Source organism: Triticum urartu, chromosome 7, assembly GCF_003073215.2.
Source record: "Triticum urartu cultivar G1812 chromosome 7, Tu2.1, whole genome shotgun sequence".
Lineage (NCBI taxonomy): Eukaryota > Viridiplantae > Streptophyta > Magnoliopsida > Poales > Poaceae > Triticum > Triticum urartu.
Window position 1 is genome coordinate 98,681,856 of NC_053028.1, and position 22,577 is coordinate 98,704,432.

General features: G+C 41.5%; 1 protein-coding gene across 1 annotated transcript; it reads right to left on the bottom strand.

Moving 5' to 3' along the window:
* Positions 1 to 238: 238 nt before the first annotated feature.
* LOC125520619 (CHD3-type chromatin-remodeling factor PICKLE) lies at positions 239 to 19,705 on the bottom strand. The gene is made up of 31 exons (XM_048685582.1): positions 19,191 to 19,705; positions 16,717 to 16,851; positions 16,478 to 16,629; positions 16,232 to 16,393; positions 15,676 to 15,893; positions 15,468 to 15,563; positions 15,248 to 15,384; positions 14,944 to 15,159; positions 14,695 to 14,802; positions 14,075 to 14,125; positions 13,702 to 13,801; positions 12,904 to 13,046; positions 12,718 to 12,821; positions 11,905 to 12,043; positions 11,641 to 11,810; positions 11,495 to 11,561; positions 11,271 to 11,396; positions 10,459 to 10,568; positions 9,664 to 9,742; positions 7,566 to 7,751; positions 5,747 to 5,900; positions 5,546 to 5,648; positions 4,971 to 5,045; positions 4,187 to 4,248; positions 4,044 to 4,117; positions 2,713 to 2,843; positions 1,704 to 1,833; positions 1,478 to 1,618; positions 1,268 to 1,388; positions 800 to 864; positions 239 to 697 (listed from the first exon to the last, which is right to left on the bottom strand). The coding sequence occupies exons 1-31, from the start codon at positions 19,347 to 19,349 to the stop codon at positions 398 to 400; spliced, it is 4,014 nt and encodes a 1,337-aa protein (XP_048541539.1). The 5' UTR covers positions 19,350 to 19,705; the 3' UTR covers positions 239 to 397.
* Between the last annotated feature and the right edge of the window lie 2,872 nt (positions 19,706 to 22,577).

Consider the following 22,577-nt stretch of genomic DNA (forward strand, 5'->3'; position numbering starts at 1 on the left):
TCAAAGTTGGTGAGGTTTGATTTTTCAAAAAATCTAGATGCACTATATGGAACAGATAGAGTATAAGACAGGAGAGAGGGAGCGCGTCTTTGTATTGCTAAAGGTTCTCGAAAAGGATAAGACTTATTTTTCCCTTGCCACAATCCTGCAATCTGAAGAGCGCGAGTAGAGTTGTGCTCTTTGGATTGCGTGCGCAGAGGGATACAGCTTACAACCTGACGAGCAACAGAGTACACCATAAACAACGGTAGCCTCTCAAAGTCTCAATAAAACAACGCAAGCATACGGGACAGGAAAATTTGGTATAGGTAATCATTAGTACTGACTACTGGTAGACTAGAACCAGTTTAGCAACTAAACTGAAGAGGGGGTCCGATACAGTTCTTATCCCTAAACATCAACCATCGATTTCCATTTTGTCCTCCGGCTTTACCGTCGAAGGCCCGACACCGTTCGCCGCCACAACGCCTGCATCTTGTGAAGGCACTTGTGGAGCCTTGGCTTCTTCGACGCTGGCATCTACCACTTGTTCTTTGGGGGTAGCAGCACCGTTCTCTTGGACTCTCAAGACCCGATCAACGTCCTCGCATACTTTCTCAAACTGATGGAGGCTGTTGGCTAGACTCGCAGAGGCTGCCTTGTCACCACAGAACGAATTGAGTGCACGTGGGCCGCTGTCCTCAAGCACACCGCACATCTGCGAGCATAAAGACAACGGTCAGTCAAGGAAACTATACACTTTGAAAGGGGAATAGGCATGTTAGGTCGTTAGCTCGTGAACACTTGCTTCATTAGGTACCTTGTTGTAAAGATGGGAAAGGTGTGCCTGGTCAGTTGAGCCATCAGAAGCCACTTCTTTGGCAGCTGGAAAGAGGGACACACTTAACGAATAAGCAATGGACATTAACTCACGGAATATACAGTAAAATAAAATGGCATCTATTTAAGTATCACCACACACTATAGCTGTAAGGCAACAATAGACAGGGGAACATCCTGAACCAACAGAGGTAAACAGAGTTGAGGAGTTGCCACAAATCCAGTGATGATACAAGGCTAAAAATACGAACACTAGCAAGAGCACCGAACAGTCAAATACAATTTACAAGTCCACCGAGAGAACTACCTATATACTGCTAAGATCCCAGGCTAGTCCAAGAACACAAACCTTACATACAAACCTTAGAATACATGTGATAACTAAAGACAGGTGTGCAAACACAGGCATATCTGCATAGATAAGAAAATTAAGAGAAAGATCACTTACAAATTGGTACAAGAGGGGGAAGTTCTCTCAACACTTCACTGATATCTGGAACAGCTGGGCTATGTCCCATAGGAACATTTTGTTCAGTAAGATCATCGGGAACAGGAGTATTTGTTTTTATCTGCAAAACCAAAAGATATGACTTCAATAATTGCTGCACAACAAAGATTAGTCCCAGTGTATGTTTACGACAGAGATCATGCGCCATACCACGGCATATTCAATGTCCAAGCATTTTTCCAGAATATGGTATCTCTTTCTGATAAACTCAACAATCTTTCTCTGGATGTCCCTGTATTGAGATAAGCTCGTTGGGTTCACCTGCACTTCCTGTGTGCTTTCCAGATTTCCCTGGAAAAAGCATGCAATTAAAATAAATCAAATGGCTCACAGCCTTCTGATTTTAGTTAGGAAATTGATGTGTGCGCGCACTAACATTTGCCTCATTGTTTGACTGAGAACTAATCAATTCATTAGCAGAAGGAAGATTAAGCTCCCGTCGAGCAGTTTCAAATAGCCCGTTATCTCTGTCATCTGATATGTATTGCCACCTGGCATACCCGTGCCTAATGAAAGAAAAAACAAAATCAGTACCATATATGCTATATTGTACACCAGCTATGTTTGTGCAAAAAAGAAACAAAAAGAAGATGAATAATGCATTTTTCGTTAATTAAAACAGAAGCAAAGCAGTATGAATGTATTAAAACACACCATTCACTTTGAGGGGCGCAAAATTCATACTTTAATTCTTAATCCAGGAGAAAAAAGAATTACATTCCTATAAGAATTGAGAAAGGAGAAAAAATGCTCTAGTGCAACCAGCTAGGGCTCAAACCCTCTCTCTCTGGGTAGCGTGAAGTTAAGCACGCAAGCCAACTGCACCAATGACTGATTATGTTCTTTACAAGAAAATAATTATACAAGCAAATTGGCCAATTAGTACAAAAATATACCAATGAAGTACTCCCTCTGTAAACTAGTATAAGACATTTTAGACATACAAGTGTCTAAAACGTCTTATACTCCCTTCGTTCCTAAATATTTGTCTTTCTAGATATTTCAACAAGTGACTACATACCGAACAAAATGAGTGAATCTACACTCTAAAATATGTCTACATACATCCGTATGTGGTAGTCCATTTGAAATGTCTAGAAAGACAAATATTTAGGAACGGAGGGAGTATTACTTTACAGAGGTAGTAGTTTTTTTATGGTACGTGTATTACTGCCTTTTGTGCTTGCCATATATACTTTACTTAAAACATTTAAACAAAGCATGAAGTCTGACTGGTGACTTGAGACCTCAGCTGGGTTGAGCTAGGTCTCATAATATTGAGGCAAAATCCATAGTTCTCAGGTCAATTGGCTAGTTACATGAGGCATATAGAATACTGAACAGTACTTATGGTAACAAACAGGACATATAAAATGGATGCATACTTTATTAATGCTTTCAGTAACAGTAGATCATGTTCCCCTTTCCATATTCTTCCACCTGATAAGCCAGTAAATTCATACATCAAGTAGTTGGGGAAGAGTTTTGTAATTTTTCCTTGCTCCATGGCAGCCACCTGGAACCATAAAAACAGCACAATGTTCAATCGCTATCTACGTTATTGACGAGAGAATCATGTATTGAAGTAATATTATTCTCTAAAATCTACAAGGACAAGGGATCTCAGAAATCACACAATTACCTGGCTTGTAAACTAACAATCAAGAACAGTGCCATTTCATAAATACATAACAAGGTAAACTACTGAAATTTCAGTCCAAATATGCAACCTGGTTTATCTGCTAGGCCTGACATGTTTATCCTAAAAAAATGATTTTGATCTTGCATATTAAAAATCTGACAAACTAACTATATGCAATTGTAAGAATTTTTACTTCAGTAGATGACTTTAAAAGAGGGGTTTAGGGCAGGTGCATGCAATTGTAAGCCTTTTAGTGCAGTAGATGACTTTAAAAGAGGGGTTTAGAGCAGTTGCACGAAAATCCAGGTAAAAAAGGGAAACTGACAGTTTGACTGGAATATGGTGAGAACCAATTCACCACGGTGAACTGGTGAAGCACGACCCAAGAATCCTAAGAACCATGTTTGTGCTATAACCAATCACAACTCACGGCTTATGAGCTTGGGCAGTCGATAATTTCTTAATTGTTTTTAATGGTTAGATGCCGAATTGCCAATACCAACTGTCACATACATACTACTACAAAATATAGAATATACTCCCTCCGTCCCAAAATAAGTGTCTCAACTTTGTAGTAACTCTAGTGCAAAGCTGTACTAAGGTTGAGACACTTATTTTGGGACGGAGGGAGTAGTTGACAGTCATAATTTGGAACCAAATAACGATAACTGGCTTAGTTGAAATATATGCAACAGAATGTTACCGTTTTCCATAAAAATTGGCTTAATTGCAACCTAAGCAATCAAGTGTGAACACATAAGGATGCAGTATATATTTGGCATTGCCAGTAAAAGCAAGGCATATGTATTTACACTGATGCAATACCTTAAAATATGTGATATCCTGCTGTTTAAACCATATGCAGACCATATTACATTAAATTAATGGGGCTTGCTTAACACCACAGAAATAAAAGCAACTTCATGTTTTATTTATTCATTTGTGACTAAACAGCTTCATTGTTTCAGCCACATACTCCAAAAATAGTCTAGTTTTGGAGTTAAACCCGAACAATACAAGAGAGTGCCCTAAAGTAAAGCTGAGCACATAATGCATGATATTATGAACATATACCTTCTCCTCCACAAGTGATATTTTGGCTAGCCTGACCAATGTCTCATCAGCACGCATTTCCTTCGGCACACCATCTACATTTATGAATATGGGATTAAAAGTAAGCATAAATGAAAATGAAATTGGTACTAAGCGGCATATACCTGCATAGGTTGGTGAGTCATTTGTGTCCTCTACAAGATGGGCCATGACAAGCTCACCATATCTACAAGAACCAATATGGATAGGGTTCATATTACAGAAATAATTAAATGTGAAAACTAGAAAGAGCAAATAAAAAGAGGGAACAAAACTGGCCCAGAATAATTTTTAACATGGAATACTACACCATTTTGCTCACTTTGTGAAATGGCATATGAGGTCTCTCTGACTGCAAGTAATCTTATCCAAGGTTTTTGTAACATAGCTTGCAGAAGGCAAACATCACAACATTCCATAGGAACATTAGAGCAAACATGTCTATGATCAAATTATTAAAAAAATACTTATGCTTTCCAGTACCAACATGATTACAACAAAGAACATCTATGGCCACAGAACTACAGCACAGCTTTCTGTGATGCATGAATCATAATACTAAAGGTACAGAACTATGCATCATCCACGAAAACGGATACTTGAGCTTCAGACACTCATCGAAATTGACATTTCAAGGCTTAAGTTGGTACAAGCATGGTTGTCAGCTGAAGAGAAATCCAGAATCACGAGTCAATATATACTTAAGTAGACAGAAGCCAATTCTTATGTTTATTATCATATTTGTTTAAGATATCCCAGGCAATCCCAATGAACAAGTAAGAAAGAACATTGCTGGTTTAAATAACAGATAATTAGTCCAACTTGTGCTTACAAGAATGCCAATTATATTCTGGCACCTGAACAAATATACTTTGTAATCAATAATACTGAGATAACAGTAGGGCATACCTCTGAATTTCCTCAACACTTTTCCCCTTCAAACGAGGAAGATACTCTTTCCAATCATAGTTCTGAAAACCATACCTGCAAAGTTGAATGGGAAAAATCATTGACCATGAAAAACAACATGGCACACATTAATGTTCTTCTACTAGTACTCCCTCTATAAAGAAATATAAGAACGTTGCAGGTACAAAGATAAAACGGTGTTCTCAAGGCACAAATGAGGATACTTAATCTGGACCAAAAATATACTTCTTTGGGGTACAAAGATAACTGTTAGAACATAACATGGAAGCAGACAACAAACAAAAAACCATGTCATTCAAACATGTGCACAAAAGAAGGATTTAGAACTTTTCCAAGCTTGACGACATAGCATATTTTTTAACATCATTTTTATATAATGATATTCCTCGGTAAGTGGGAGGGGGGAAGGAGGAAAGGGGCTAAAACTTCTAGTTCGATCAGCATGTCACCTAAAGCAATAACAATGCTTGCATGTATGCAGTTATATAGGGTAAAGCAGTGAGTACCTTAACCTAAAGATCACAAGAAAAAAAAAGTACATATTTTGAACTAACCTCATGAGTGTCTGTAGGAATTGTGTTCGTTGAACGTGATTGAATCCATAAACTTTTAAAGCACGCCCTTCACCCTCCATCAAAGGGAGTGAATCTACATTACCTGGTGAAGATGTATCGGAGGTAAAGAACAATATTTATAAGTAGCAATAAATAATAGTAAAATGATAACACGGAATATACTGTATATAATTTCATTACGTGAGTTTTTCTTAGAATACTGAGCCTTCCTCCCAGAAACATTTGCTGGTAAACTCGTGTCATTATCCGACACATCATCATCATAGGAGTAATCCTCGTCTTCAGAACTTAACTCGTGCAGGCCAGTAATATCATCCTCATCAGCAGCAGCCATCTATGTATGATACAAGAAGAAAAGAAGGGCTCATTAGTCTATTTCATTGATTAATATGCATATGCACGATACTACCAATTTATTCAAAATGGCATCCATATAATTTGCAAATTTCTCAATAGGAATTACTAGTTTGTGAGATATCAAGTTTCAACGAAAATGAACAGGTTGGAGGGGGGGGGGGGGGGGGGGGGGGGGGCTCAGAGACGTTCACAGACAACCAACATCCTCAAAAGTGCAAGAGATCTAAATGATCTAAATCCCCTTCCTCACATGCCAAGGGCGCGTTCGGCAGTCCACCAACTCCTTCAAATTCTAGAATCTGCAGAGCAGCTGTTTGATGGCTCCAAGTATTTTAACTACCGCTCCGGGAGTGGAGCCATGGAGCAGAGGGAAACCGAACGCGGCCCAAATCTAGCGTGTGCTCCTGGGTTAGCCAATGACCAACCACCCCTCCCCTCCCGACATTTCCTCTTCTTCTCTACCAAAATGAGGTTCCCTGTCCAGCCAGCTCCCCCCATCACTGCACTTCTTTGCCGCCGCTGTGCTCACCCGTCACCTAGAAGCCCGCCCGGCCCAGTAAAGCAGTTCAGCCATGCCGACGAGTCATGGGGAGGGAACAGCTGGGAGGAGAGGGGGCCCTGTAGTCAGAGCTGCCTGGTGGCTCTTCCCCGCTGACGCCCTCCCTTTCCACAGGCCTCTTTCAAGGTTCTTTACCCCCGCCGTCACCCACCAGCAGCCGGTGTCGAGTGGCCCCAGTCACCATCATCTTCCCTTGCCATCAGAGCCACCGCCATCATCAATGTGCGCATCAGGGCGGCGGCGTGCTGCTGGCACCGCATGTCTTGGCTGTCCAGCAGTGACGGCTGCGGGACGAGGCAAGGACAGGAGGTCAGGGAAGGAGGGGCAGAAGGTGGGGGACGAGGAAGCATGATGGCCACGCGGGACCAAGACAGCAGAAGCGGTAGATGAGGATGGGTGGCAGCCACTGCTGCTTGTCAGAAGGAGGAACCTGGAGAGGATGATGAGCTGGTGGGGGTGGGCTGAAAGGGGGAAGGGGGAGCAAGGTGCGCTGAGTGAAGGTGGGAGGTGGAAGCTGGTCAGGGTGAAAGGAGGAGAGGGAGATGAGGACGAGCTGGTCAGAGTGGGCATGACCACAAGAAGATGAACAGCGGGATGAGGTGCGGGCCAGAAGAAGGGGGAGTGGTGGTGGTGTTATGACTCGTGACAAATAAAGGGAGACCATAGAAAACGGAGGATATTGGGGTATTTTAGAACAAGGGAAATGGGAGAGAGAACAGAGAAGAAGAAGATTACTTGATCATTTGTCAAGCTTTTGGCATCTATTCAGAAATAAGCAGTTACAAATATAACCGTTGCAAAAACATTGTTTTTCATAGGGTATTGTTAAAATATAGTAATGGAATAGTCTGTTGGAGTGTGAAGATGGAGGGAGAATATTTCCGGACGGACACTCCATATGGAAATATGGAGATGCTCTAGCTGCAATAGCAACTGTCTACTATGTGTTCTACTACATAGAAGCAACACCATAACCTATAAATTTAATAACAATAAAATCTTACATAAATGCAAGGTTTCAGTAAGAATGCGGATCTAAAGAAAAAATAAAAAAGTTAATGAAGACAAGTATAGAAAGGTTACCTGCTTGCGGCTTCTTTTTCCTTTTCCCATAGCAATTTCTTCTACTTCTTGCTCAACGCATCTGTCTTTCAATAATTCTTCCCAATAGTTTGCTTTATTGGATGCGGCTTCAGCTTCCGCTTTTTTGCGTGCCTCCTCTTTCGCTGCTAAAGCTTTAGCTTCATCTATGTACTCGAAGTTCGCAACCTGGCACATAGTAACACAAGAGTTAGTGCTTATTAGCAGCATATGCCCCAAAATCAGAACGCTAGTGGAGAAAATGTGAATGAAGCAACGGAAAGAGACATTGTGCACATTATTTACAGAATGCTTTGGAAAGCACTCCCCCGAGTAGACTTTAAAGGCAATGGCAAAACTACCATGCTGATATAATGTTCAGGTATTGTGAATGCATGCCCACTTTTTACAAAAAAAACTTAGGAGGTGTTTGGCAACAGAAATGGTAATGTTAACGTAATCAGATCACAGCGCTTAAGGAGGTGTAATGAACTTTTTGCAAGTTCGTTCGGTTCACGTCCAGGTAAAGGAATTGATTACCATCACTATGCCCTTGCTCCGCCCAGATTTCAAGTGCCGCCAGCCGTCCACGAAATCAAGCGCCGCCGGCTCTGGGATCTTGTGCGCCACCGGCCGCCACCAATCTCAAGAGCCGCCGGCCCTTCCCGAACGTAAGCGCCGCCGGCTGCTCCAATCTCCGCAGGAACTCAAAGGGGATCGGGGAGGCACCGGCGCCGGACTCAAAGGGGATTGGGGAGGCACCGGCGCAGACTCAAAGGGGATTGGGGAGGCACCGGCGCAGACTCAAAGGGGATTGGGGAATCATGCGGGGAGGAGGGGGTCGTAGGCTCGGTACCGCAACATTTTACCGGTGGGGTGTGAGCGGCATCGATCTATAACTGGGGCGGACCTGTTTACGGTGTGGTGTTTCCAAACGCAAGAAACGTTTTTTCCTTTAAGGTGTAAACAGGTGACGGGCAAAAATTTGTGAAACAAACACCTCCTTAATGCATGCCCACTTTTTTAAAAAAAAACTTAATGCATGCCCACTTTATCTCTTGATGGTTTTGACAACCACCAAATTTATTGACTAAACATAAAAACTAATGGTTAATAAAATTTATATGTCACCATTTTCAAGACCGTTTCACCTTACATGGTAAGAAAAACAATAGTCCATCTACTTATCTCACACACCAAGACGCTCAGTGGTTAGATGAATAGTAATACAGTAAGGTGGAGAATTCAAGACAGACAGATGGCAGCTATAGTTCCTTAGGTTGGAAATGAACATATTAGTGCAAAACAGACAAGATATGGTGTGCCATTACCCAATAAGATGACCACATAAGCAAGTAACAAATAAAGATAAGTATATATTGGCCCCTTGAATTCTTCAAAACATCCAGGTTAAGCCTAAACTAACAAACCATCTATTGTGCAGCACTGGACAACATCAGCAACGTAAACAGCATTTGAAGCTGTACTCACTGTGAAGCATCAGGGAGCCATGTCATATTTCAAGGTTGAAATCAGAAAATTTGACGAGTTCAAGGGTAATGTGTACTTTTTCCAGCAGACAATAAAAGTAGAGATTATAGCAAATAATTTGAAGAGATTAATCCAAAGGTGCAAGTTCATTTTGCAGCCCTCAATTTTCTCCATGTTCGGAGAAGACCTCTGACCCAAAACTGCCAGGTATTCACTCTTATTATCCGAACTGTTCGCTTTTCCCCTAGGCTGTTCTATTTGTCGTTTTCACCATGCTAACTGGCACAGCCCTGGCCTCGGCATGCATGACTATGTGATGGGGCATCTTAAGGAACAAGAAGAAGGATAAACGGGACGTTGAATATGGCTACCATGTCAGTGAAACATGTACATGTAGACGCCACATTAACCAAACCATGGTGGTCTTGGTTTTGAGGGTGTTTTGACTGGTTTTAGGATTTGAGTGGCCAAAGCGAATGGTGTTGAAGTTGAGGCCTTGAGGGTGTTTTTTGGGACTTGAAGAATTGAGTCGGGGAAAAAGAACATCCTAATTAAAATGAAGAGGCCCCCTATGCTTTATACTTATAATAATGAGATAACACCTCGGTACCTTGAAACCTTTCAGAAATTCGTCATCTTCTTCATCTTCCAAATATTCTTCCTCGTCGACTTGGTCACGGTCCAATAACCTGTGAAGCCAGTAACAAAGAATTTGTCATCCAATGCAATGCACTCTTACCACATAAAGATATAGTGCAAAATTCCACTAAAACATTTTAAAATAAACGGAGACAATTTTCATATAGGGTTCGCCTGTTTGTATGTTCTCTAAAAAATGTCATGCAGGGTCTGCTTGGCCCCAATTCTGTTGTTTCGCCGTTTAGCACAGATGCTTATGAGATCGTGTGCTGGGGATTTCTGGCCCCGACCCACGTCTCTCACCTGGCAAAGCAAGATTTTTTTTTGGTGCTAACAAACACAATGCTTTGCCAATGGCTCACGTATACTAGCTCTGGATCCAAACGCATCCATGCTTTGCGTAGAGGACGGCTCGAACGAAATAAGTGAGATTACTATAAAAGGAGAAGAAAATAAAGAAATTCAGATGAAACAATGAGACTAAACAAGTGAACAATTTGCTGAATTTCTACTTGTGAAGAGGATGACTCAAAGCATGAATTGGCCCTTTACTACAGCAGTACAGCGCTTGAGTATGAAATTTAGCCAGATTTCCAAACATATTGAACACTATTACAGCATACTCCCTCCGTCGGAAATTACTTGTTGCAGAAATGGATGTATTTAGACATATTTTAATTCTAGATACATCCATTTTTATCCAATTTTGCGGCAAGTAATTTGGGACAGAGGGAGTATTTGTTTTCAAAACAAAGAAAGTGCTTACCTATCTATTGCAGCATCGTCATAATGTATTTGGCGTGACTTTCCAGCTTCATCCTCGTCATCATCAAAAAGTTCTTTTGACCCATACCGGATAATATCATCTAACTCCTCCTGGAAAAGGGAACAGATTGATGATTTTTACTTGGCATTTAAAAACAGATATAACAAGTAAGGCCAGATTTCCGAACATATTGAACACTATCTACAGCATTGATTAACACTTCACAAAGAAACTTAGGTCCATCACGGCATCGCCTGATCACCCACCCCAGCTAACATATAATCTAAGCTACATGCAGAATGATTTTGAAACAAAAACAATTCGAATTTTTACATGCGTCAAGTAGTAACTAATAAGAAATCACACATATCACCACAGTTTCAAATCAGGTAAATCACAAGTGTATGCACCTGGTGTGGCCAAAAAGCAATTAAGTACCATATCTGATACCAGTAGAAGCTAATTGATAGGTGTCGCAAAAACAGTTACTTGGTAAGCATAAAAAAAACACAGGAGACGACATCTAAATGGGCTTGATAATCATCAATTGTAGCAACAGCTGTCAAAGCTTGTAGGCCATGTGAAATGTAACATAAGGCAATGATCGCGATAGGAACCAGGTGCTACATGCACCATAGAGACTTTGATTCTGCATTTCAGTCCATGTCACACCAGTAAGAGAAGATAGCACGTAATTAGTCAATGTGTGATGTCATAGACATGAAGTTGTATCTAAGTAAAACCATAAATGCTCAAAAAAATGATATTTCTTAACGCCTATGGATCATTAGAATCGCAATCCATGCAGTTACCTGATTGACATTACTAGCCTTTGTGAGTCTCCCAACAACTAAGTGCTCCAGTATCATCTTTTTCTTTGTAAGCTGCATCATTCGCTCCTCAATTGTACCTCGACTAACAAGTCTATATATCATAACCTGCAGGGAAGACGAGATTTAGAAAAAGACTAAGAACCAGCGCGCGCACACACAAAAAGAAACAATTCAATAGGACATAAACAGCTTTGGTCAGATACCTTGCTAGTCTGCCCTAAACGATGGGCTCTTGCCATAGCTTGTAGATCAGCGTGTGGATTCCAGTCACTGTATGTAAATGTAAGATATAGGTTACAGAAGATTTCAGAATATGAACTTTGTTGTTTAAACAAGGAGATCGATTCACCTGTCATAGATAATTACAGTATCAGCCGTTGCCAAATTTATACCCAGGCCACCAGCTCTAGTAGAAAGAAGAAAGCAGAACCTAGTAGAAGTCTTAGCATTGAAGCGATCTATTCGTATCTGCCTTTCAGCGCCACCTATCTTGCCATCAATACGTTCGTAGCTCCATTTCTAAAACATGTGTGATGTTTAAAATAAGGTACATGAGATGAACTAGCGAGCATAATAATTAACAATTGATACAACGGGAAAATAGTTAAAATACCCTGTAGCTTAAATAATCCTCCAGTAAGTCCAACATATGTTGGAACTGTGAATAGATAAGGACTCTATGACCCTGCTCTTTCAGCTTCACCATCATCTTGTCTAATAGTTGCATCTTTCCAGAAGAATCTAAAAGCCTCCTGCAAAATTAAAGGAACAAAAGTTAATGCTATATAGAACATAAATTTCGATCAGTAGATTTACTGAGTGATGGAAGATATCTAGACAAAAGTTAAGTAGTCTAATTAACATAGGAACAAATTGAAAGGAACCTTAGACATATAAATAACATCATATGAGCATTATAGCAGATTATACAGAGGTTTTACTCTAGCTGGAACAAAAGATGACTGTAGACTACCTAAGCAATTGGTAAAATTTGCTCATATTTTTCGCTGGCATATACGTATATTTTTATTTATGACATACTATTGAAAGATAAAGTACAAGTCTATGATAGATTGGACAACTCCAGCGCGTATGTGTTCTCGTGTGAAATGAAAAGATCAGATTAATAGACACCATGTCTAACAGGTATCTGTAAGCACAAAATAAGTGAAATAAAAGGTCAAAGCTCAGACTGTTTGACACTTTTTTTAAGGAAAACCTCTTGGCGCACTTTATTGATGATTAAATAAGATTACATCATTCATTAGATACAAGAACAACAGCAATGCCCAAGAAGTGAACTCAGAGAAGTGCAAAACAAATGGAAAGAACTTCGCCAGGACAGCAGTAAATCTTAAGGAGCAACAACAGAAAATCTGGAGCATAAAGAAAAAAATCAGACTTCAACAAACAAACAACCAAGTACCTTAAACCTTCTTCTGGGCTCGCAGGCTCAGTATCAGGTTCATCCGTCATGAATCCATGGCAACAAAGTTTGCGCAGCTCCATTACGACATTTATAAGGGAAACCTGTAATAAGACAGCAATGAATTGTCAATCCAGAATAGACCGATACAAACCATAAAATGGAAATTAAAATTACAACTATTACATGTCCACCACCACGACGAGATAACACGGCGTAGTTCTTGGTGAGAATTGCCTTGTAGTATTCTTTCTGTTTGCTTGTCAGCTCAACTCGTAAAATCAGCTCCTTTTTTGGAGGAAGTTCCTTCATAACATCTTTCTTGAATCCTGTTTGTACCACATAGGCAACAAGGTTGAAATTACATCCGTTAGAAAAACTCAAACAGAATTTGATTTATATCTTACTTCCAGCAGCTTTACTTTTGAGTTTACCAAACTAATTCTACTCAGGATATACTGCACCTCATGTAACATTTGCAAAACATATGCCACAGTAACAGAAAGAGTGGAAGAACAACCATGCCACATCATTTCAGTATGTAATAGACAGAAATCTGATGATATACCTACTTCTACGTTTCTTTTATATGTATTTATTACTCCCTCCGTTCCATATTAGTTGTTGCTGATTTAGTACAACTTTGTAATAAATCAGCGACAACTAATATGGAACGGAGGGAGTACCATTTTTGTCAGATCCCGCATATTACATGAATATGCAAAGATTATGGATTTTCATGGTATGCATATTACATCAGAATGTGTGCAAAGATCGGCTGAAATTTTGGCGCCACCATTCAGACCATTATAGACTAAACCAAAGAAACATTCTGACTCCAGATATCAATGGCAGTACAACAATCAAGGACAATGAAAAAGGATTAAATAACTAGTGCTAAGTCCAACTCATTTACAGATCATTTAATTGATATGAGTAAAAACCATACGCCCAGCAGAAAGAAACGATCAAATGTATTCATACTCCGAAGAAGGTGTGGCTTCAGCATTCCATGGAGCTTCTCGACTTGCTTGTCTTGGTTGATATCCTTAAACTCCTCTTGGAGATCAGATATACTCCCAAACTACAAATGTAAGTGCCATAACATTACAGGATAGAAGTATAGAACATAACATTAAATGCAATAGGAGATTAAAAGATTGGTCAGCATATGCCAAAAGCTAGGAAAGAGTCTATCATGGACCACAGTAAAATCAAGACATTTTAATATAGGACAGACAGAATGCCTAATGGGCTAGTGTCAAAACAAAATAACAAATTTAGCATGAAAATCTTTAAGTGGAACAAACAACTTTGAAATATAAAATGGAAGTGGCGGAGAATCTGCTAATCTTACAGTTTCACCCTCGAGGAAGTGCATCAGCATGAAAAGCTCATCCAGGTTATTCTGCAGAAGAAGAAAAAAAAGACAGGACAACAAATTCAGATGCACAGGATAAAGTCACAAGAAAACAATAGCATGCATCAAAAAAGTTTTCAAGTGAAAAAAATAGCATGTGCAAACAAACGGGATGAAAAATGAATGTAAATGATGCGCTATAAAATCATGTGTATATGTGAGAACAGTGTCAGGGTTCCTTAGATATTATTCAACACGCAATGTTCTGGTGCCTAACTCATGTTCACAAAACGGATATGTTCAGACAAGTGCATTTATCTTGTTCACATACCGATGTGGTGATATATACAATTAATATCCTATTAGGACACTAAGCCCCTTAGGTATCTTGCTATGGAAGATATATTGACAATGATAAGCACTGGTGAAAGTGTGCATACTCTCAAATAAACAAGGATATAGACCACAGACAATAAACGATCTGAGCTTAAACACCGAGAAACCTCTAGATAAATAGTAATTGCAATTCAACAAGACTGCTAGTAGCCTTGAGCATGAACAAGAAATAGTTTTAAGTGCGGGAATACAGTATGATGGTTTGAATGTAGAGTAGTAACCTGAACCGGGGTCCCCGTTAAGAGAACACGATGTTGAGTATGATAATCTTTAAGTAGACCAAACAACTTTGAATCTTTGTTCTTCAAGCGGTGCCCCTCATCCACAATCTAAGATGCAACATTAGTAATCGGGGACAAGTCAGTAAAAACATCAGAGTACAATCTAAGATGCAACATTAATAATCAGGGACAAGTCAGTAAAAACATCAGAGTGCAAATAGCCTCCACAAAATGAAGAAACAGAATTACCATGCACTCCCATTCTATAGTTTTCAGGACTGCAGAATCCATGTTAATCATCTCATAAGATGTCAAAAGGACATCAAATTTTATTCTTGACTGCTTCTTTTCATCATTAGATGAAGATGATTTATTTTTCTTCAGCTTCTTAGGATTATCTTTGGAATAGTAAAATTCATACTTCTTGATAATGTCACGAGAAGATCCAGATCCAAAATACATAATCTGACAACAATGAGGAGAAAAGTCAGAAAAAAATATATCTGTCTGGAGTATACAAATAATGTATTTCGAATTAGTTCAACCCACGTACAACATTCATTTGAGGTGCCCAAGTTGCAAATTCACGCTCCCAATTTCGCAAGGTTGAGAGAGGGGCAACAACTAGATGGGGACCAAACTTGTCTTCAGACACAGAGGCCAGAAAAGCAATACTTTGTATTGTTTTCCCTGCATTTTTTTTGTCATCAATTTCTGAACATATAAATACAAAAGTTGGTAATACTAGCATCCTTGTTATAAAAGTATCTTACCAAGACCCATCTCATCACCAAGGATGACACGTTTATTAATAGACCATGAATAACGCAGAAAGTTTAACCCTTCAAGCTGATAAGGGTGTAGTTTGCCTTCAATAACCAGAAAATGATTCAAAGAACGAGCATGAAGACATGTCCCATTACATCAATATAGTCAACTAAATAGAAAAATGAGAATAATTCATGTTTAATAGTAGCATACCACCAGTAAGAAACTCGGGGGTCTGTTCAGCATGACGCATCGCACGATCGGCATTCTTACTCTTGTCAGTAGATTTCTTGCGCCTGGACAGAATCTCATTGTAGCGCTCAATCTGAGGTTGAAACACTGAGATGTCAGACTCACTTTCCCATGTGCATTCATCGTATGAAAGTTCCTTCCATTTCACATAGTACTCCCTTTCACCACTAGAGTTTTTTCTGTTCACAAAATACGAAACGATGTTACAAATATCAAGATATCAGTTGAGCTTTGCAAAATGGAAATGCATGGATACATGGGAGGAAGACAAAACGTGACACGTTCGGATTACTGAGACCATCGTAAAGATATCACTATGATTGAAGAATGCTATTGTCATTTGAGTATTTGACTCAGGGCAATAACATGATACATTATGGAATAAATGTGATACAGTCCAATGACAGCTTCATATTCTGGTAACTGCCTGATCTCAGGATAAACGCCATAAACAATAACTATGATGACTGAACCTCATTAATGTAAATTTATTAGTTTGTCAGATTAACCCACATACCTGCTAGCAAGGACCCTGTCAACAGTTGTCCATTCAGGCCTAATTGGAACATAGTCATCGTCAGATTTATCCGTCGACTCAAACTGTCTATTGAAGTTATTCAATCTAGTTTTCAACCGAGGGTGTATCTTCGCAGCCTCAAAATATTCATCTTCTGACACCCTGATATATAAAGAAAGTCAACAGTTAAGAGAGGATAGACTGTAGGGAATAATTCTGCATTGAGCAAGGCAGGCAGGTAACTACCAAGTGCAGTGAATGTGTGATAATCCTTTCCATTTTATCAGATATTGCTTGACAGGTTTCTTATTTGATCCAGACTCCGAAGAACTAGTCTCTTCAGAAGCAACCTTCGTTTCGCAATCTAATATCTTCTCCATCTCTGTCAGTGGGCTTACCTGAAAATCACAGACAGCATGCTTTGGTATACCAGCAATATCAATCGTAAGGTGAAAGAAAAATGGGTCAAGAGAGCAAACGCATACACATTCAGGGCAGCTCCACTTATCAGATGTGATATTTAGGCAAGGAACCAGACATTTCCGGTGAAATGCATATGTACATGTTGTACAAGATACAAGATTATCACTTAGCCCACATTTTCGGCAAGCATCTTCTTTCTGCACACAAAAATGAGCCAGCACTGAGTTCAAAATAAATACAGGACAACCAAAACTGGAGAAGAGGATATTAACAAACATGGAATCAAATGAATAATAGGAATCTGGAAAACGGAAGGTGCACAAACGGACATTTGAAACTCCACTATGTAGAGTTGTAGACAAACTACCAAGGCGATTTGAAGTGCCGATTAGTAAATGAGGACAGAAAATAACTATCTCTTCCAGTTATGAAAAACATAGAGCCAAGAGAAACCGCATGGCACAATGATATTAACACAAAATCAAAACTATCACAATCTCCTAAAACAGTTATGAAAAACATAGAGCCAAGAGAAACCGCATGGCACAATGATATTAACACAAAATCAAAACTATCACAATCTCCTAAAACAGATAAAACCATGATTATTTATAGCACAGTGAGATCACCCAGGAGATTAACTTTGCACAAATTTCAATCCCATAGTAGTAAAATGCCAGCCAATCTCAATCTAAACTTGAAGGAACAAACCTAGATATGGCATATCTGAAAATGCAGAATAAGGTAAGCAGCGCCATTCCACTCAATTATCATCAGAATTCTACTACTTCAGACAGATGGACACTTGCAATTAAATACACAAATATTTAAATTGGATACTGAAGTATTGTTAGTTCAGTTTCATTCTGTGTTCATATACTTGTCAACCAGGTACTACACATTCAAAGAGTCCAACTACATAGTTTATGTTGCTTCATTCTTTTTTGTCTGCACGCTGTGTCGAGGTACTAGCACATCCTGCCTGGTCATATAATGTAGAAGACATGCTTGGTAATTCTATCTTGATATCTTTTAAAAAAGGATCCAAGCTTCTAACTCTAACTGTGCAACGGTGGCAGCAGGCCATCCACTCTGTCCCCACCTCCGCAAGGAAGGGCACCTCTTCGATGATCATGCTCATGGCTTGGTAGATTTTTACGCAGCGCCACACAGTCATCTTCCGCGGCACACAGCCCAACATCGCTAGCCTACATGACACAGTCCGAGCTGAGGCCAGATCGTGGGTGAAAGCATGAGAATTGGGTCTCATAGCACTACTTACGGCAGTGCCTACTTGTAGGGGGGGTGCGCTGTAAATTTGCCCATTGCCCTTCTTGGGCTTGTACAGAACCTTATTTTTGTAGCAATGCATCAAGACACAAAGTTTTTTGCATTCTCCAAAAAAAAAACTTGTGCTGGACCTATAAAGTAATGGCATGGTGGACAAGCTATACCAAAATGCCAATTAAAAACGCGGCAACTTTGTATTCTGAATCTAAGGAAAGTCGAAATAAACAAAAGACAAATAAATTTTGATCCACATAGAAGACCCCAAGTTAATAGTCTTCTGGTTAGCACTTAGCACATTAACAAGCTTCACAAAATCTTCAGAATATAGAAAACCAGACCTGCCTATTCTATACCAAATATATATCAAGCTATTAACTAACGCTCCCTCCTTCCATTAATACAGGGCCACACTCTCAAATTGGTTTGTCCATAAATACTATGCCATTTCCCGTTCCCAGTGTTTTTTACCTCGTACTCCGATTGTTTTTATTGCCAACAGCCATGCATTAACTACAACAGGGGGAATGAAATCTGGGAAAACCATTAGCCCTGCATGTGCGTTTTTATTAGCTTAGCGAACAAGGGGATTTTGGCGGAAACGAGAAACTTAGTTGCCACAGTTTTCATGTCATAAAACGTACATTAGTGAGTTATTTTCTTTTCCTTGGTATCTGACAATTTGGAAAATGGCCTTGTGTACATGGAAGAAGGGAGAATATATTAACGATGTGAAAGAATGCAGTAAACTTGCACCAAGATGTTAATTGTTAAGAAACGTCTGTGTAGTCCCTTCACTTCCAAGAGTGGTGATCTCTTGTATAGCACCGTGAGAGCCTAGAGCACCAATCCTAAACTACATATCCATCCTATTGCACAATGTCTGCCATGGCACTCTTGGCAACCAAAAAATTTCATACAAAAACCCAAAATCTAGTACTCCACAATTCAGCATCCAAACGGTATCAAGCAAACGAATTATTCTAGCAAAATCATCCCTAAACTCTATGTAGCACCAGTCATTCCTCCCACCTACCTCAGTAACCCTATTCTACACCAGATCCCCAAACCAATTCCTCCCGCCTACCAAGAATTGAGCCATTTTCACAGCCTAACAACTAATTCTCCAAATACTAGTAATCCTAACAGAACAGCATCAATTCCCTACTACCCACAGGCAGCTTCAAAAAAAATCAGCACAAAAATTCGAATTAGGCATGATGCGAAAACGGGCCGTGATCAGCCATACCGCGTCCTCGCGCTCGATCTGCTTGACAGGGGGGTCGCCATCTCGATCCTTCCCCTTCCCGTTCCCGCCGCGCGGCGGGAAGTCGTCGTCGGACTCATCTAGTGTGTAGCGGGGCCGCTTGTCCGACCGAACGCGCAGCCGCTCCACGAGGCTGCTCATCCCGCCGCCGGGACAGAAAAATACACTAAGCGGCGAGGCGGGGGGGAAGCTCCTGTGAAGAGCGCAGCAAGCGCCCTCGCCACGGCGCCGACTCTAGCTCCGCCGCCTCGGAGTGGGCTAGGGTTTGGAGATTGGGATTCGGGGAGGGGCGAGCCCAAAATCGAGCGGAATTTATACCGCCGCGGGGCCTGGGCTGGAGTGCAGCGGGGGGCGCGTGAAAATGGAAGGTGGTGACGTGGGGGCGCTCGGCGCGTTGCTGTGGGCGGGGAGGGGCGGCGCGAGGGCGGCGAGGGGCGAGCGCGCTCTCTCTGACCCACGCGCGCGGAGGGTAGCGGGGGCGGAGGCAGTGGTAACGGCCACTGCCCAGGGAAGAAAGTTCTCGTACTGAACTATACAGGCTTTTTGCAGTGTAGCCCTTCTCCTATGCCTAAATCACCTCACGTTGCTCTAGGGGTTGGGATCCGGCATCCGAGCTGGATCTACGAAAGAAGCCATGGACGGTGGACTTGATTGAAAAGAAAGATCTTACCTGTTGACTATTTTGAAGAGGCGGAGAGCCGGAGGTTAGCGACGACGAGAGGCCGGAGATGGAGAGGGGAGGGGAGCGCCGCGGCGGCATGCCAAAGTACGAGGCAGATCTTACCCGTGGACTATTTTGAAGAGGCGGAGAGCCGGAGGTTAGCGATGACGAGAGGCCGGAGATGGAGAAGCGAGGGGAGCGCCGCAGCGCCATGCCAAGGTATGAGGCGGAGAGGATGCCAATGGGAGACGGCGGCTAGGTTTCAACGCTGGCTTTTATCCCTAGTTATAAAAAAGACGGGCGGGTGAGATTGCCCTGAGGTGAAGATCGGACGGTTGAAATTGCAATGGCCCTGGGAAGCCTCCTACTCCCGCACGAATCAAGATTTGAGATGGATGGTGGACTTGATTGAAATGAAAGATCTGACCTCTGGACTATTTTGAAAATAAAGATCTGCTTGAGAAAAAGAATGGTTCGCGTCAGTTACCTATTCTAGTTCACCCCAAGCTCGCCGAAGAAGATGGACCTCGCCGGAGAAAATCATAGACCCTCCATCTATCTTAGAGGGAAGCCATGTCCTCACTGGGGGGAGTAGCAAAACCCATTATCCATCTTAGAGGTGGGGGCATGGGATTGCTGGAGGTTTCTCTAGTGATGTGGGCTTAGAGGAATGGTCGGGCGGTGGGGAAGGTTGACGAGAGGGTTGGGCGGTGAGGCGGTGTGCGGTAGCACCTGCCGGTCGTGGGGGAGGGGTAGGAGGATGGGTGGGGGAGGAATTGTCATCGGGAGGAAGAAGATGGGGAGAAGATGACGGTAGTCTGTGACATGATGGAGGTCGTTGGATCTTGATCCAATGGTCAAGAAATAAGTTACTGATGGAAACCTTTTTTTTCAGGCACCTATTAAATAGACGGTCCCAAAAAAGAAATATTTGAACTATAGAAAAAAATATATAATTCCAGCCGCATTCACTTATTACAAGATTGGAAACCTTATTGCCGGGTGCGATTGTGCGAAAAGCGTGAAAGATTTGTTTACTTTAGTTGGGATGCATTTACTTATTGTGATATTTTGGTACACGATGTGTCTTGAAGCATACACAAAATTACAAAAATGTTTATAAGAATGTTAAAACAGGAAGATAGTGAAAGAAAGTGTTTTTTGACCTTGTGATCTGATACCCGAGCCCTTGGTCTTTCTGACATAGATCAGGACATCGTCTTGAAGCATACAAAAAATACCAAATTATTTATAATAATGTTGAAGTAGGGAAGTAGTGAAAGGAGATGTCGTCTGACCTTGTGATCTGCTATGAGATCTGGTACCCAAGCCCTCGGCCTTTCTGACATAGATCTGGTCATCACCTTCCGCATCGGTGACGTATTGTTGTTCGTTGGTAGTGATGTCAGTGGGCATGGTGCATCCCTGTGCACAACCCGCTTAGCAGGTGCTTCGAGATCCATGCACTCGTTCATCGACTTCTTCAACTGGGACCGAGTCATGACCTTCGTTGATGGTGATAGTTGTGGACATGGACCGTCCTTGTGCGTAGTCCCCGTAGCCATGGTGACATTGTATTGGTCCATTACATGTCTTCCCCCATCCGGTGTGAGGTCTTTGTCGGACTCACCAAGTGTGTCACGCAGCTTCCGATCTGACCGCGTGCGCAACCACTCCATGAGATCGCTCTTCACTAGCTTGGGAGATTTGGGAACACTCAAGGGGTTGCACACTCCTTGGTCGGCTCCTCTAGAACTCCCTCGCGGTGGAGATGAGGAGGCTCCCATTGTGTAGTTATGAGAGGGAAGATATGGCGGCGATGTAGGGATCTCTCCCTCTCTCTCAACGGGGATGAGGAGGCCCAAATCACACGATCGTGGGTGGAAGAGACGCGAGGTACCATACGATCTCTCTCACATAAGGGTGTGTGCGTTTGGTAGTTATAGGAGGGTGAGCCTACAATTTGTGGTATTCGTAACATTGCGAGTCCTGAGCTGGCACTTTATGGAACACGACTACTGAGAATGAGATTGTTGGCGCATGATTGTGGATAGTTGGGTGCGAGGAGAGGTCTCTCACACGCGCACACACACATTTGGTGGTTCTATGAGGGGTGAGCCCTTAATTGGCGGTATTTATACCTCATCGAGAGTGATCTGGCACTTAGCAGGAGGCGTCAAGAAAATAAGGTAATGATGAGTGATCTTGGCATGTGGTTATGGATGTTTTCGACATGAGGACGGTGCGCTATGAGAGAACCCAGGCAACCCCGCCCGGCGACATGGCCTTGGGTCGGGAGCCAGGGGCATGTGGGATCCATAGGGCAAGCATCCATCCCTCTCCAAAACCAATGGTCATATTTTACCCTAATCACCTCTATTTTTACGGGATTTTTTCACCGACATATTCAGAGGGAACAAACTGGAGCTGAAAGTGCAACTAATCCCCAGGTGGTTTTGGTAACTAATAACAACATATATGTCATTGAACTAATGCCTATTCAAGTTAAGATTTCAGGAAGTTCAATGATTGGCATGGCAATGACTAGTGAATGTGGACCCCTCAAGGTGTGGTTTTGATGATGATCTGGTTGCTCAAGTGCTTAGTGATATTGCTCCAAAACCCTCAGCCACTTAGTGATATTGTTTCCATTCGGTCCCACTGAGACCACCTACGTTCATATCTTTTACACAGATCGGTCTCACCGA